This window comes from Monodelphis domestica, chromosome 1 (genome assembly GCF_027887165.1).
Source record: "Monodelphis domestica isolate mMonDom1 chromosome 1, mMonDom1.pri, whole genome shotgun sequence".
Classification (NCBI taxonomy): Eukaryota; Metazoa; Chordata; class Mammalia; order Didelphimorphia; family Didelphidae; genus Monodelphis; species Monodelphis domestica.
Genome location: NC_077227.1, coordinates 499,658,176 through 499,674,450, shown reverse-complemented (window position 1 = coordinate 499,674,450; position 16,275 = coordinate 499,658,176). Strand labels below are relative to the sequence as shown.

Sequence of the window (16,275 nt, the reverse complement as noted above, 5' to 3'; positions counted from 1 at the left end):
GCCCTTGGTGCTGGGCTTCCCCAACAGGATTCAAGGATTGCTGAGGCCAGATTTTGCCCAGAGCCTTTCTCTCAGCTTGGCTGGAGGCTGCTGGTGCCTCTTTCTCGTGGCCTGAATGCTAAATGGGAAGGCTGCTCTCTCAGATGACTTGACAGGACTGGATTAGGCAAGGGCTGCACTGGAAGGTCCCCATTTCTTGAATATCCTTTTTACCTATTGGATTCTTGCTCATCCTCTGAAGTACACATCAAATGCCACCTGTTCTAGGAAGAATTTCAAACTTTCACCCACACCCAAGTATCAACCTTGCTTCTTTTCTTCCACCCAACCCAATCCTCCCCATCCAGACTATAGGTACTGTTTTATCAAAAGAGAAACAGAAGTCTGATGTAACTGAAACTGTTATTCATTAGACTGACTTTCACCCTCTTTAATTCAACACCCGATTAATGTTTCTGAAACATTCTATGCTTATATCATCACAATAGTTCACATTTCTGTTTGACTCCATAGACTGAAAAGCAATTTCCAAAGAGATCCACAAGCCTGCATTACTATTCAAGTTTATTCAGCCTTACTTTGAAAATCTCCACTGAAAGGAAATTCAGTATGGACAGCTTTAGTTGTTTTCTTCCCCAATATTCACTAGAAATCTGCCTCTGCTCCATCCCCGCTTTGACCTTGGTCTGAACTTCCAGAAAAAAGGGTGTATGGGAAAAGCACCCGGATTATAAATCAGAGAGCAGCCTAGGCTCAAAATCCCAGCTCTGCCACTTAAGTTCTGTACTATCTTCTGAATCCCAGCACTGAGGACAATGCCTGGCACACGGTAGATCCGTAACATCCTGAGGAAAGTCACTCTGTCTCTCAGGTAAGAGGCCTGGCCCAAATGACCTTTCACATTCATTCCAGCTCTAAATTTATAATCTTATGTTAAGCAGAACAAGTCTAATCCATCTTTTACATAACAGCTCCATCTTTTCTCCAAAAAACATCTTCAGTTCCTTCAATTAATCAAGTGGATTGTTCTTAAGGTACTTCACCATTTGGGCTACCCTCCAGGTTAGTAGTGCCCTTCCTAAAATGAGAAGCCCACAAATGAACGTAGTATTCTAAATCTGGTCACACCAGAGAAGAGTCAAGGACACCAGCTTTTTTCTGAACACAATCATCTTAATAGTTCGCCTTTATGTGGCCCTTTTAAGGTTCAAACACTGTTTTCCAATATTTTATTTGTTCCTTTTAACATCCTTTGAGGCAGACAATAGAAGTATATTAGTTTTATAGAAGAAACATGCTCAGTGCGGTGACTTGAATATGGTTGCGCAACTCTCAGAAACACGATTTAAATCTGTCTCTGTTTTCTCCAAGTGCAGTGAATGTGTTTTATGACATCCCTATCTCACAATGTAGTCTAGTGTCACATTAGCTCTTTTGCATGGCATGACACATTAATTTATATAGTGCTTGGGGACAACAAGGTGATTCAATGTATTGAGAGTCAGGCCCAGAGACCCAGGTCCTGGGTTCAAACTTGGCCTCAGACACTTCCCAACTGTGTGACCCCTGGGCAAGTCACTGAACCCTCATTGACTAGCCCTTACTGCTCTTCTGCCTTGGAAACAATATACAGTATTGATTATATGACAGATGGTAAGGGTTTTAAAATGTTTATACAGAGCTTGTAGTCTACTAAAATCACCAGATTCTTTAAAAACTTTTACATTAGTTATACCTGCTTCATCCAGCTTAGGCATTTGCTTGTTTTGTGTGTGTGTGTGTGTGTGTGTGTGTGTGTGTGTGTGTGTGTGTGTGTACTTTTACATTTATGCTTATATAAATCCCACCTTATTTAAATTCCAGTCAATCATTCCAGGCTGTCAAGAGCTTTCTAAATCCTGACCTTCATTCAGTTGTTAGCTGTCTCTCCTATCTCTGTGTCATCTATTACTTTGGCAAAATAGATCTTTCAAATTACTCAGTTTGCATTTAAAGAAAGTGTTTGTTCTCTCCCATCATGGACAAATTCAAACAAAAAGGCACCTTTAGCTTAGTTCTGATCTGCCATTTTAAGGTGTAAGTTCAGGGGAAAAAAAGAAGTCAATATAATGCTGAATAAAGACCAGAAGCCAAAATTGCAAAACACCAAATCTATATTTACATCCACATATAATAACATACCTTGACTAAACTGAAATATATCATAAATTAGAGTAATGTCTACTGCTTGACAAACTTAAGTTTTAACAATTAAAATAAATCAAACTGGAATGAAATAAATATAAACAAAAATCCAACAAATTGTACCTCTATATAAATGCACTGTTATCTTAAAGGAAAAAAATACAAAACCAGTAGTATCCCAATAGTTAATACTGATGGGCAAAAAAGTACTTTGAAGTACAGGGCTGTGGAATTATTGACATTTGTTACGCATTTTTAAAATGTGGTAAAAAGGAAAATCTGAAAACCCCTGAAAATTGCTGTATAACATGAGTTGATTGTTTTCAAATAGATTTGGTAAATTTCTTTTTACACGTTTAAATTTCAGCCCTCTGTCACACAACCCCTTAAAATTTGAATATTTTTATGGCATGCATTCTTTAAGACTCAAATCAGGCAAATATTAGGCCAACCACCTTCCAAATGTGTTCATTTTGAAAAATAGGCTATAAAAAAGTGCAAAACTATGAAAACAAAATCTAGATTATATGTACATATGGCTCAGCTTATGAACAGGAAAAAAGGTAAATAGTGTACAATTTCCTGATACACAGCACTTCATTACAATGCCAGTTGACAGATCTCAATTAGGTCCCCTTTAACACAGGAGTTAAGACATACATCAAGGATGTCTTATGTTGCATAATGAAAACAGAGTATTTCTAGGTTTTGCTACTATAGGACATTTACACTTTCTATGTGGAAGAGAAGGGCAGGGTCAGAAAAACAAACAGTGCAAAAAATTTGAAACAGTTTCTTACTAAAATACAACATGGAAGCCAAAACCATGTAATAAATCTTCAGCTGAAGTAATAAATCTTCAGCTATGGGCTACAAGTAGAGGTAACTATGAGCAAAAGTTAAAATATCCAATAAACCACTTCTGCTGCCTGGTGGTTGTCCTCTTTTAAAAACTGAAGTTGAATGAGCACAGAGAACCTTGTCGTTTCAAAACAAACAACACAAAAAAAGGATCAGGGTAGGGTTGTGATGGAGAAAGGGAAACTACTGACAATTCCTTCTCCTCCACCTCTGCACAGTGGGCAATTTCTTACTCAGAATCAATGTGTCTACAATTAACTTCAACCTGTCTTCAGTTAACTAAGATGCCAGAAACACCAAGAGATCTCTAAATACAAACATAAGATACACCAAAAATCTTTTATTTATTTTAAAATTGCTTCCCCATATTGTAAGATATTTATAATTTTGCACTCAAACTTTACTAGTTTGAGCAAATATATGACGTCAATTTTTTAAAAAATGATTTGTTTGATAGAAAACGAATTTAAATAAATTCCACATACTACTTTGTTCACTATTACCATAGATTTGTCTGCTCGGAGAAAAGGGTTCTTAGTAGACATTTTAAAATCTCACATAACCACCACACCCCATCAATTAAAAAAAAAAAGTCACCAAATAAAGTAGTCTGGTGGTTCCAGGACAATTTACAAATCATGAAACAGCTGGTAACAAGTAATGTATCTCCCTCAGATAACATGCTGAAATAATTTGCAATAAAAGGGACCTAAAAATTCAGAAGTGATCTTCTTATAAAATGCAACACAAACTGTCAAGAGGGTCAATACTTCAGTTAGGTGTAGTCACATCAATTTGCATAAAGACAACAATGTTAGATTGCCTAGGATTTGATATTATACAGATCATTGGGAATTTTTTAAAAAATAAAACCTATTCTAACTGAAAAAGCACAAGATCAGAAACTGCTCAAAATGTAGAGCTACCTTGGAAAGAGCAGGGGGTGAAAAACCACAGTATTTAAACAAGTAGTTTTCCAACAGATATTTACAAAATTTTACCTGAGGTGCAAGCATTATATACTCCCCCCTCCCCCAGTTACTTTTCAGCAGCGCTCAAGTATTCAAAAAACTACTTAATATTTGGTCAATTCTAAAAAAAATATTATTCAAGGTCAAAATAGAGATATATCTTCTCCACTTTTACAACCCAACTTTTCCAACTACAATTTTTATTGCTATTTGGTACAAATTTTAAACAGAACCAACATTATAAAACTGTAGTGTTCTTTATATGTACAGTACAATCACAGCTTATTTCAGTAGCTTTCACCATTCATTTTCTCAAAGGATGAGCTGAAGGTTAACTCCACAGAGAATATGTACTTGTGTCCTTATCAGACCTGGAGGTAGAAAAAGAAAATTAATTAAAATGAGATTATACAACAATAGCAAAGAAAATCTAAAACTTTACGAGAGTAAAGAACGTTGTCCAATTTTTTTTAATGGCAATCTAAGCCCAGGTTCTTACAAATGAATTATGGAATTCAAATGGAGATATATGTAAAGTGGGAGTAGAACTATATATGAAGAAGTATTGTTACCTCCTACAGTGTACTTTGAAGGTAAAGGCAAGAAGAAGCAAAATTTATAGGATGAATTAATGTTAAATATTTAACTGAAAGAATATGAAAAGAAAAACTAGAACTTGGTATAATCTTTCTTCAAAAGAGTAGAAGCTGAATACTCCTAAAACCTAATATTTCTATAACTCTTCCTAGAGTTGAAAAGAGTCAAAGAGCAGCTGGGTACAGAACACTAGTCTAACTGACATAGAAGAACAAAGCTAATCACTTGCCTCATAGGCTAATCACATCGGAATGACAATAGAATATGTTTCCTGAGATGTAATCTGAACTGCTTTAGCTACATCTGTTAACAAGTCATATTATAATGTGGTTCTCTACACAGCCCTCTTCAGTCACTCATCTTCATTGTTAAATGTGTTCTTAAGAAGCCAAAGAAGGTATATAACACCACTTGAAGTTGCTCTTGGTCTACTTTACAGATGACACACATAATCTAATTACTATTACACATACAATCTAACAAGAAATTAACTCACTTTTACATTAATATTTTTAAAAATCCACATCCTACACTCAATGAATTTCCTAACTTGGTTTAATTTAAAGAAATAGAATTGCTAAAATTGAAAGAAAGTTCTTAGTAGTTAATTTGTTTAGAACATGCAGCGACCTTGATAGATCTGATCTAAATTCTTAAGTTTGTTACTTAGAATCCAATTAATTAAAAAATTAACATTATTTAACTATACAAACTAGACTTAACATAAAATAATTACAAATAGGTTTCATGTTTAATTTTACAGAGATATCAAAGTACATTTAATTAAAATATGTTTACCTTTTTTCTCAAAAAATCAAGTTTTCTTATCATTCGGTCGATAATGTGTATTAGTAATAAGATTCTCATAGTTTCTTTTTTGCAGCATGCTATTAGATAACTGTTGATAAGACATGGGCCTTTTTCCTAATTGAGAAGAAAAAAGTTTGAAAATGCACTTAGAATTAAAATTAAGTAGCTTTGTTCAATTATGCCTAAATTATCAGATTTTGCACCTATTCCAAAACAATGCTGATCAATTCCTATGTATTTCCATATACTCAAAATCATGGTACAGTTGAAGAATTTTTTTAAAATATTGGTTCCAAGGCAGAAGATCAGTAAGGGCTAGGCAATGGGGTTGAAGTGACTTGCCCAGGGTCACACAGCTAGGGAAGTATTTGAGGCCAGATTTGAACCTAGGACCTCCCATCTCTTGGCCTGGCTCTCAATCCACTGAGCTACCCAGCTGCCCCCAAAGGTTAAAGAATGTTAAGAAATAGGACATCTGAATTACAGGCTCCAATACTCAAGGGCTCGGGAGGCTTGTTGAGTTTGGTCATTTGTAAAAGGGCACCCAATCTGAACTATAGCTCTCAAAAGATAAAGCACTTTGTAAATTTCAAAGCAAATATGAGTTATAGGGAATCTGCATCTTCATGTTTAATACTGGATATAATTCATTTTTTTTAACTGAAAGTACACCCAACACACAAGTCTTTTAGGAACATCTAACACAAATGAGCCCTTTTAGAAATTTCATTTTTCCTTAGGTTTAAAAATTGCTTTTAAAAAAGTTAATAAAACTCCTCTTGGTCTAAGTTAATATCACCAAGAATTTTTTTTTTAATCCAAAAATTATATTTAAATTTGAACATTTTTTAGAACAAATATGCAACATACACAATAAGAAAAAAAATGTGAAATCAAGGCTTACACATTACTGAAGTATAGACATTACAATGATAATATAAAATCCAGAAAAATAACTTCAAAAAATAATAAAAGGAGCTTCAGAATGTTTTTTAAAATATGGAATGGTATCTAATTTCAACATTCCTGATAGTGAAAGAAGAAGAATAGAAAGAATGATGAAATATTAGGTACATGACAAAATCCCTCTGATCTAATGTGTAGAATAATAGAACAATAATTCGGAGTTGTTGCTCGGTCATGTCCAACTCTTTATGATCCTATAGACCAGCGGTTCTCAACCTCTCAATTTGTAGCAATGAGAATACATAATGCACATCAGGTATTTACATTCCAAATCATAACTGTAGCAAAATTACAGTTTTGAAGTAGCCACCAAAATAATTTTTTGGTTTGGGGTCATTGCAACATGAGAAACTGTATTGCGGGGTCACGGCATTAGAAAGGTTGAGAACCACTGTTATAGACCATAATATCCATGGGTTTTCTTGGCAAATATTGTCGTGATTTGCCATTTCCTTCTCCAAGGAAAACTGACTTGCTCAGGGTTACATGGCTAATAAGTACGTAAGGCTGAACTTGAATTCAGATCTTCCTGATTCCAAGCCCAACACTATCACTAAGACATCTAGCTGTTGCTAATAATAATTAGAATCCTGTTAGTTCTCTTCTAGCAAAGAGAACAAAGAAAAGAGATTTAAGTATCGGTCATTTCAAACTTCTTATTGTCAATGGTTTCAATATCCTCCAAATCAAATCTGCTAATGCAAAACCAACTGGTTTCCTCTCTTCATCCCGCTCTTCTTAATTTTGGAGATGAGTGATAAGCAGAAGAGTTTAAAAAAAATGTTACTCATAAGAAAAGGCATGAATAGTCCACAAGGTGAGTACAAACTAGGAATAGATCTATGTATTAAAATAAGAGAAAATTTTATATGTGAGAAACATGAACCCTAAATTTGATAATGTTCAAACTGTACTACTCCTCCAAGCAAACCAACCAATACTTTAATCCAGAAGAGGAAAAAAGGCCTAATCTAATTAAAGAAACATTGCAATAGTTGACAATTTTTTTCAACTACCAAGTCAACATTTATTAAACATCCACTATGTGCCTGGCACAGTGCCATTGAAGATACAAAAAGAGGAAAAACTCAGTCCCCGCCCTCAAGCAGTTTATAATCTAAGGGGGGAGACAACATGCAAACAAATATATGAAAGATATGAAGTAATTAGCAGAGGGAAGGCACTGATTTAAGGGCTGGGAAAGGCTTCCTGTAGAAGTTGAGATTTTAGATGGGACTTAAAGGAAGTCAAGGAGTTCAGTAGTCACAGCAGAGGAGGGAGTGTGCTATAGGCATGGGAGATAACCAAAGGGACTCCCTGGAGACAAGAGAAGGAACAGCCAAGAGACCAATGTCACTGGATCCAAAAAGTCTATGTCCTAAAGTAAAATGTAAGATGACTAGAAAGGTCAGAAATAGGAGGATGAGGTTACAAAGGGATTTAATGATAAACAAGGTATCTTGTATTTGATGCTGGAGGCAATAGGGTGGAATTGGAGTTTATTTAGTAGCAGAGTAAGATGGTTAGATCTGAGTTTTAAGAAAATCACATTGGTGGTTGAATGGAAAATAGATTGGAATAAGACTTGAAGCAGGCAGAAGCCTCCCCCTCTCCCCCTCCCTTAGCTACTTCAAAAATCAAGTCACAAGGTGATGAAGACCTGCGTGCCAGTGGTGTCAGAGGAAAGAAAGATAGGGTTAGAACAGACTTGGGAGCTGTTGCAAAGGTGAAATCACCAGGCTTTGCCAACAGGTTGGATAATTAGGGGGTTGGGGGTGGGGTGGGGAAGGCTGTGTGATATAGTGAAGAATCCAGGATGACTCCACTGTTGAGTGTCAGAGAAATGGGAAGATGGTTTTACCCTCTACAATGAGGAAGGTAAAACGAGGGAAAGGTGGGGAGGAGGTGTGTGCATGAAGAGAATGAGTTCTGCTTTGGGATGATTAGAGCCTAATTCTTTCATATCTGCTTTAAACAATAAGTAAAAACTAAGTGAAAGCTTTAAATTTAAAGATAACAAAACATTTCTTCAAAACTTTTGAAAAGAAAGTCACTGGAATGTGTTGAAGCTATTGTTCTTATCCAAATTTGCTATCTCCCTCCAGATCAATCAGTATTAGGTTAGAATAGATAAAGCATTCTTTTAACTTGAAATTAACAAAAAAAAAAAAGTAAATGATTTTAAAGTGAATTTGCCTCTTCAAGGTAGTACACACTAGAAGTTATGAGTAATAATAGAAACCACTGTGATTTAATCAAGTTTATCAAGTGGAAAATGATCCCAAGATATCCTAATCTTACATTTAACATACTACAAGAGTATGTCTAAGGGTCTCTTCAAGGCTGTGCAATAAGGCAATCAATATTGACTAAAAAATAATTTCATTTAAATTAAAGAAAACCCAATCCTACCATTAAGGAAATGTCAATATAATCTACAAGAATACAATAAATAATGGGAAGTTACTTTGTATTTGTTTCAGCACTAAATAATTATCATTAATAATTGCATGCACTATACTGTTCAGAATGTAGTTTTATCACATAAGAAATGTCGCTTTAGCAGGGAGTGTAAACAAAGAAACATATAAACACCTACTCTTTGAAGCAGTATTTGTTAAACGTCATGAGTCTAGCTTAGGCATATTTGGGAAATGTTACAAAGATGAAATTGATGGGTCTTGCCAACAAGTTTAAATAACTGGGGTGGGGTGGGGGAACTGTGAGACAATAGCATTTAGTTCAGTGAAATAGTGCTGGTCATGAAATCAGAACTTGAGATCAAATCCTAATTCTATCACTAAATGGATAAACTTGGGCACAGTCACATCATCTTTTTATGCCTCAGTTTTCTCATCTGTAAAATAGGGGAGTATGACTAGATGACCTAGGAAGTCCCTTTCCACCATTTTATTATCAAAATTGAATTCATTCTGAGTCCCACAAAGCCCTCCCCACCTCTTCCAAACTACTGCATTACATTCATCTTCCTAGTTAGGCTCACAGCCTAGAGTTAGGGCTCCCTCCATCCCATAACCAATCTGCCAAGGCTTCTAGATCACACCTTTGTAATGAAGGTCTACAGCAAACTCCCCAGCAGCCTGGTAAAGGCCTGAACTACCTTCCATTACCTTACTGGTTGCTCTGCCTGCCCGTCTCTTATCATTAGACAGCCCTCTACTCCACTGTCAACTGGCATTCCTCAAATGTGGGCCTACATCACCTCCTCTCATGAATTCCAACGGCTTCCCCTCACCTCCAAAATCAAATATAAAATCTTCTGTTTGACGTAGGGTCCCCCCCCCGCCACAAGGTAGTCAGGGTCCCTGAGAAGATGGTGTTGCCCTTTGTAAAAATGGAGATTTGAAACCCAGGCTTCAATCCCCAGAAGTCCTTGGCAGTTCCCAGCATTCCCTATAATCTCACAAAAATCCCCACCTGGGCCGAGAACAAAATGGGTATTTAAACTGACTGCACTCCCTACTGCTCTCTTTCTGCTTCTGCTTCTAAGCACACATAGCTCTCTAGATGTAGTAAATGAACTGTGAATGGGCTAGTGCTCTAGACGCGTGCTTTTCTTATTTTGTATTTCTTTATCCTTGATTTCTAATAATCTTTAATAAACCTCTAAAAATATAATACTTTTAGTAGAAAAACTAATTGGACAGGGAATGAGAAAATTCACCAATGATACCTTCTATTGCAGAGCTGGATGCTTGACTACCACTAGATCCACAAGAACTATAAAGTGGTCCAGGACCATATGGCTCATAGGATTTGAGGACAGTCAGTACATTTGGCGAATCAACTTCATTTGAATTCAGGACCCCTTGCTTGGTTGGCAACACTGATGCAGGTGGACATGGACAATCCTGAGGTAATAGATTTGCAATTCTGCTTGCAACACGGTATCTGTTGATATCATATTCTCTTCTGTAATTGGCTACTGTTGCAGAGTCGAGTTCAAGTGTAACTACATTAGATTTAATTCTTTTGGAAGATGGTTCACCAAATTCCACATTGACATTACCTACATTTCGATTGCAGAAATATTCTCTTCCTTGATTACTAGACCACGGAGAGTCACTTTTAAGAGGATAGTCAAAGGAACCATTGACGTTACTGCCTACTATGCCAGGTTGAGGAGATATACTCAGAGACTTTAATTTTGTCTCTGGTCTTTTTATTCTGTCAGGAACTGAAGAAGCACTGGTTTTAGAATGCATCTCTGACTGCTGTCTAATCACACCTGCTTGAGCTCCAATATTCTGTTGTGGTCTATGAGACTTCAGGTTACTTGGGGCTAAAGTGCTAGAGTCTATTCCTGAAGAAAGTGGAACTTTGCTTGGCAAGGGTGGGCACAGCTTAACTTTCTCAGGCTGCAGTGACTTTGACTGAGTTGCTAGAGAAATCTTAGATTTATGTGAACTGGTAGATAAGGGAGGCACATCTTTTCCAAGTAATGCTGGTGGGCATCCAGTACGCCTACTTTTGACTGAAGATTTATTTCTACCATTTTTATGAATATCAGGATTATATTTGTGCATTAATCTCTGATGCATCATTAGAACTTCTGGGTAAAATGTCCTATACGTACAAAATGGGCAGGTGCTTGTTGCTAATAAACCTCTGCTGATTGAAACAGCTGCACATTCTTGGGCAGATCCAACAGATAAATTCAAGGGCTTTTCCTCAAAGTCCATGTTTGGTTTGTGTTTGCAATTAGGAGTACTCTCCTTTATTTCATCTATGTTATTGACTTCACTTCCATAGATAGTGTCTCCTCTGCCAGAAAGAAGAGAATCCTTCTCTGTTTTACAAACAGAGTTATTTGCCTGAGATTCAATTAGTGATTTCTTTTTTAATTTGTCCAAGTATGGAGTGACTACACTTTTGTTCATTTTATCAGTACTGTCATCAACTATGTTTTTACTGGAATCCTGAGTATCCTTGTTTATGGTTGAGTGTACACTTCCCAAAACATTATGAAAGGCAGAAGGCATTTCTTTATGTTGTTTTGCAGGTGTACAGCCTTTAGTATCTTTGGCACCATCAAAAAGCCTTTTCAAATTTTTGGTTTGAGCACCATCAGTTGTTAATAGCATATCTTCAGTTTCCCGACTCAGTAGTGAGCTTTTGCCATCATTTTTTGCTTCAGTGGTAATATCAATTTGCTTGTCCTTGTGATGTCTCTCTAAATGATATCTCAGAGATGTTTTCTGAGCTGCAGCATATTCACAAAATTCACATTTGTATGGTTTTTCACCTGAAACAATAATTTAAAATTTCAATTTAATACAAATATTTGAAAAGCATTTTTTTTAAAACGTAAATACTTTTGAAAGAAATCATACATTTTAAACAGTGATTGGTTCAAAAACAGGCATTTGTTATCTTTTTATCTATTCAATAAGAATTTTAAGTCTGATTAGATATGTCCCAGGAGAGCAAGTTTTTCTATTTTACTGTTGTTAGGTCAACTACACAGAATAGTTGAGATCTTGCACAAAAACTTTTAAAAGAAACAACGCCAAGAAAGGAACAACCAAAGAAGTATGTGTACAGTGTCCCTTTCCCTTCAATCGAAATTATTATATAGTATATTAAAAATGAAACATTTTATAGTTAAGCAACTGAAACTGAATACTAGTTTAATCTAGGGCAAAGTGACATTTTGCAAATAGAAAGGAAGATTCTGCTTTCATTTTATATTAATCTAAGAGCCATAAAAGGAAACATTAAAAAGTTTGAGACTAAAGATTTTAGGGAACATTAATGAGGATGAGTTGAAATATAGATTCAAATTTTTAAAGAATTTTGAAATACATAATGGGACATATTTCAAAATGCAATCATGGTAAAAATAAAGGACTACTGGCCTACCCAATTCAATGTAAAATTAAATCAATATTTATTCTTAAGAGTTTAGAAGAGTCAAATAAAATTTATGGCAAAATTGGCAAGAAAACTACATCAAAACAAGCTATTTTTACCAAAATAACAACTGACTGGGCATATATGATAGAAAATTATAGATGTTACCTGTATGAGTTCTGAGATGAATATTGAGGTAATAATTTGAACGGAAATACTTTCCGCAATAGCTACACTCTCTGGATGATGCAAGATGTTTAATTTTTCCTCTTTCCAAGCCATCTTCATTTTTATCTTAAATAAAAATATTTGTATTAGTAAGGAAAAAGTTGAAGTATATGAATAAAAGTATGTTGATAAGTTATACACAAACTGTTCTAGCTATTACTGATAATTTTCATTAAAAACAATTTTTACATGTGACAATGTAATTTTTTTTTAATCATAGAACTTCCCAAACATTATTTGTCATTTTATTGCAGGAAAATATAGTGGGTGTATATGTATGCATGCACTTATTCTAAGTATAGTGTATATGTGTGCATGTGTGTATATATATATATATACACACACACACACATACATAGTATGCAACAGAAAAGACATGGTTCCTGGTGCTTATAAAAGTATATGCTAGGCTTCCTTTCTCTAAATATCAGTAACTGAAATATAAGTGACATCTGACAAACAGATTGTGGAAGAGATTTTGTGGCTGGAAAAGAGAACAACTTCCTCAGAATGACTAATTTAAAAATTATGCCAATAATTTACCAATCCTTCTTCCAACCACAAAAGAAATTCATTTCTTATTAAAGACTAAACAATAAGTTACCACTAGAGGGTAGTAAATGTAGCTTAATCTTTAGCAAGGAAAAAAACCCTAAATAATGTATAAAGCAGAGTATGGGGAAAATTTAAATAAACTTTTGAAAACACTCTCCTCTAATAAGCACTGATCTACACAAAATATTCTTCACTAAACCAAATATTTGTTTCCAAATTGAACCAAATAGTTTTAATTTCTTTTAATTTAACCATAATGAAAAGTTATTTAACCACATAGTAAACAACAAGATTGAAATAGCAGAAAAATGTTCAATCTTATTTTTCTCCTTTAAAACAATGTTTCTTAAATACAACACTATTTACCATATATATTTGGGGGCACTCTATACCAAAAAAAAATGTTATCAAAAAAAGAACCAGGACCAACTCCAATTAAATGCAAACTTTTTTTCTCCCTATAACAATTCCTAGGTTCTAAGCAATTCTCTTATCACAACTGAAAACAGTATTCTACTACCAATGATAATATGATTCCTTGAAATTAAATCACTGTAACAAAATTCAATCAGAAGAACTTTTGCCTGAAGAAAATTTTTTCTTTGATGTTTTGTCTCTGAATACACCTGAATAAAAGATTCTTGTTTAATATCCAAAATGTCTTATTGTTTAAAGTTATATCAAGCAACAGTGAGGGAATTAGGCCAAAATACTACTCAAAAGCTCTTCTGATACATAAGTGTAAATGAAGGAAATCTAGATTAAGAGTCAGACAACTTCAATTTAATTTTCTTCTAGTTTGATTTCCTTGCTATCTATGTCATCCTGAACCAATCATCTCTAAATTTTAGGGTCTCAATTTCCTAATTTATTGAATGAAGGAATTGGTACCTTCCAGCTCAAAATTTATGACCTTATAAAGTATCATATTTAGATATAAGATGCTTTGGGGTTTTAGAAAAGACTACATGAATCACAGGTTGGTTATTACAGTTGAGACATAATTGAGAGTATCACTTAATATTTCAAGACTTTTCCTGGAGAACTAAGGGATATGGACACAAATATAATTCTTAAGAATAAACCTCTTTAGGAGGCAGCCGGATGGCTCAGTGGATTGAGAGTGAGGCCTAGAGATGAGCAATCCTGGGTTCAAATCTGGCCTCAGACACTTCCCAGCTATGTGACCCTGGGCAAGTCACTTAACCCCCATTGCCTACCCCTAACCACTCTTTTGCCTTAGAACCAATACCCAGTATTGATTCTAAGACAAAAGGTAAGTGTTTAAAAAAAAATAAACCTCTTTAATTTGAAAGAGTCAATTTACTAATCCAACTGGTGTCACGTGAAATTATCCAGGTAAACTTCCAATTTCTTATTTCAAGCTGTTTATCAGGATTTACTTACTATATATTCTATTATGTTATGCATATGTATATAAAATAACATACATGTTTGTAAATAATATTGAATATGCTATTTTAAATATAACATTGTTACTAGGATTATTTAAAAATATCACTATAATGCATTAGTTTTCAAATGAGTCTTTCTATAGTTAGCTAGTCTAATTCTAAGTCATAATTCTCTTTGAACTTCAATTTCTCCAACTATAAAATGGGGTCAATAATACTTGCATTTTTTGCTACTTCATAGCATATGATGTGATATCTGACTGTTTCTAAATTATGATAGTCAAAATCAGTAACTTTTTTTTAACCAAAAATGGAGCACAGGTGTCAGCAATGTTATTCTGGAAATTTGTCACAAAGATACAGTAATATACTTTGTTTTGATGGTTTATGGTTCTTCTAGATAAGTACCACAAGACCCAAAACAGTATCTAAACAAATTATAATAAACTTCATAAGCCAGAGAGTAATTGCAAATTATAGTAAGCACTGATTTAGAAAAGAAAAATACATGTTTTTTGTTGTCTTAATTTTGTTTCTGATTAATATATTTCTTTTTGGCACTATAGACTAACTTGGGCTCATGGTGAAGAAAGAATACAAAAATATTTTTCTACCAATACAAACAAAAAGTTTGGAATCTCAATGTCCTTTCTGATAAATTCACATTACCATTACATATTTGTTGATTCTTTCTGGATAATACTCAAGACACTATTCTGAAGTTAGAATATTAGTGACATCATGGTACAGTGCAAAGAGCATTATTTCTGAAGTGAGAACATCTGAACTTAAAATCCCAGGCTCTACTAAATATTTACAGAAACTTCTGCAAATCACTACTAAGGGTGTCAGTTTTCTGATCTATAAAAATAAGAGAGCTGTACTAGATTAATCTCTAAAGGCCTTTACCATTATAAATCCTATGATGATAAACATTGCTATGTAATGTCTGGGCTGGTTTACTTAAAGTAAGGTTTGTCTTAATTTGGTGGCTATTCAAACACCAAAAGTATTTACTGAGGTAGCTAGGTAACTCAGGGAGATAAAGAGCCAGACCTAGAGATGAGAGGTGATCCTGGGTTCAAATATGGCCTCAGACACTTCTAAGCTATATGACCCTGGGCAAGTCACTTAACACCCATTGCCTAGTCCTTACTGCTCTTCTGTTTTGGAACTGATAAACAATATCAATTCTAAGAAAGGGTTTTTGTTTTTAAAAAGGGTTTACGGAGTGGCTCAGTGGATTGAGAGCCAGGCCTAGAGACTGGATGTCCTGAGTTCAAATCCATCCTCAGGCACTTCCTAGCTATGTGACCCTGGACAAGTCACTTGACCCCCATGGCCTAGTCCTTACCACTCTTCTGCCTTAGAACCAATACACAGGATTGATTCCAAGATGGAAGGTAAGGGTTAAAAAAAAGGGGGGGGGGTACTAAAATTAGCAAAAGATTCTGTGCTAATATTTTTGTTTTCCAAGTAATATGAAGTTTTTTAAAATACATGTGTGAGCTAAGATAATTCTGACAAACATCTGGCTTAATTTGTCAATTTTTGATGGCTATTAGTTCAAAAATATCTATCATATTTCCCTTTACATACAAGGGATGGTTCTAGTGCTTAAGTTGTTTTTACAATAAAGGTGTGATAAGTATGCTGACACTTCTGTCAATTCTCTTCATAACTGTCACATATTTATAGGACAATTGGCTAGAATTAGGAACAAGAGTAAAATCTGTTAACTTTAAAGATCCAAATAAAAATATAATTTCTTTTAAAAAAAAAGACAAATCATTAATTTTAGAGAATGAAAGTTA

The 16,275-nt window shown here is 34.7% G+C and overlaps 1 protein-coding gene across 5 annotated transcripts in view; it reads right to left on the bottom strand.

The window, feature by feature from the left end:
* Nucleotides 1-2,135: 2,135 nt before the first annotated feature.
* The window catches only part of ZNF217 (zinc finger protein 217), a 31,126-nt gene continuing 16,986 nt past the window's right edge, over nucleotides 2,136-16,275 (bottom strand). For all 5 annotated transcript variants that reach the window (XM_007475715.3, XM_016427984.2, XM_007475716.3 and 2 more), the window contains 4 exons: nucleotides 12,432-12,557; nucleotides 10,084-11,655; nucleotides 5,412-5,537; nucleotides 2,136-4,387 (listed from right to left, as the gene is read on the bottom strand). In XM_007475715.3, coding sequence (XP_007475777.2) covers nucleotides 5,428-5,537; nucleotides 10,084-11,655; nucleotides 12,432-12,557 — 1,808 coding nt within the window. In that variant the 3' untranslated portion in view covers nucleotides 2,136-4,387; nucleotides 5,412-5,427. The remainder of the gene's footprint in view (nucleotides 4,388-5,411; nucleotides 5,538-10,083; nucleotides 11,656-12,431; nucleotides 12,558-16,275) is intronic.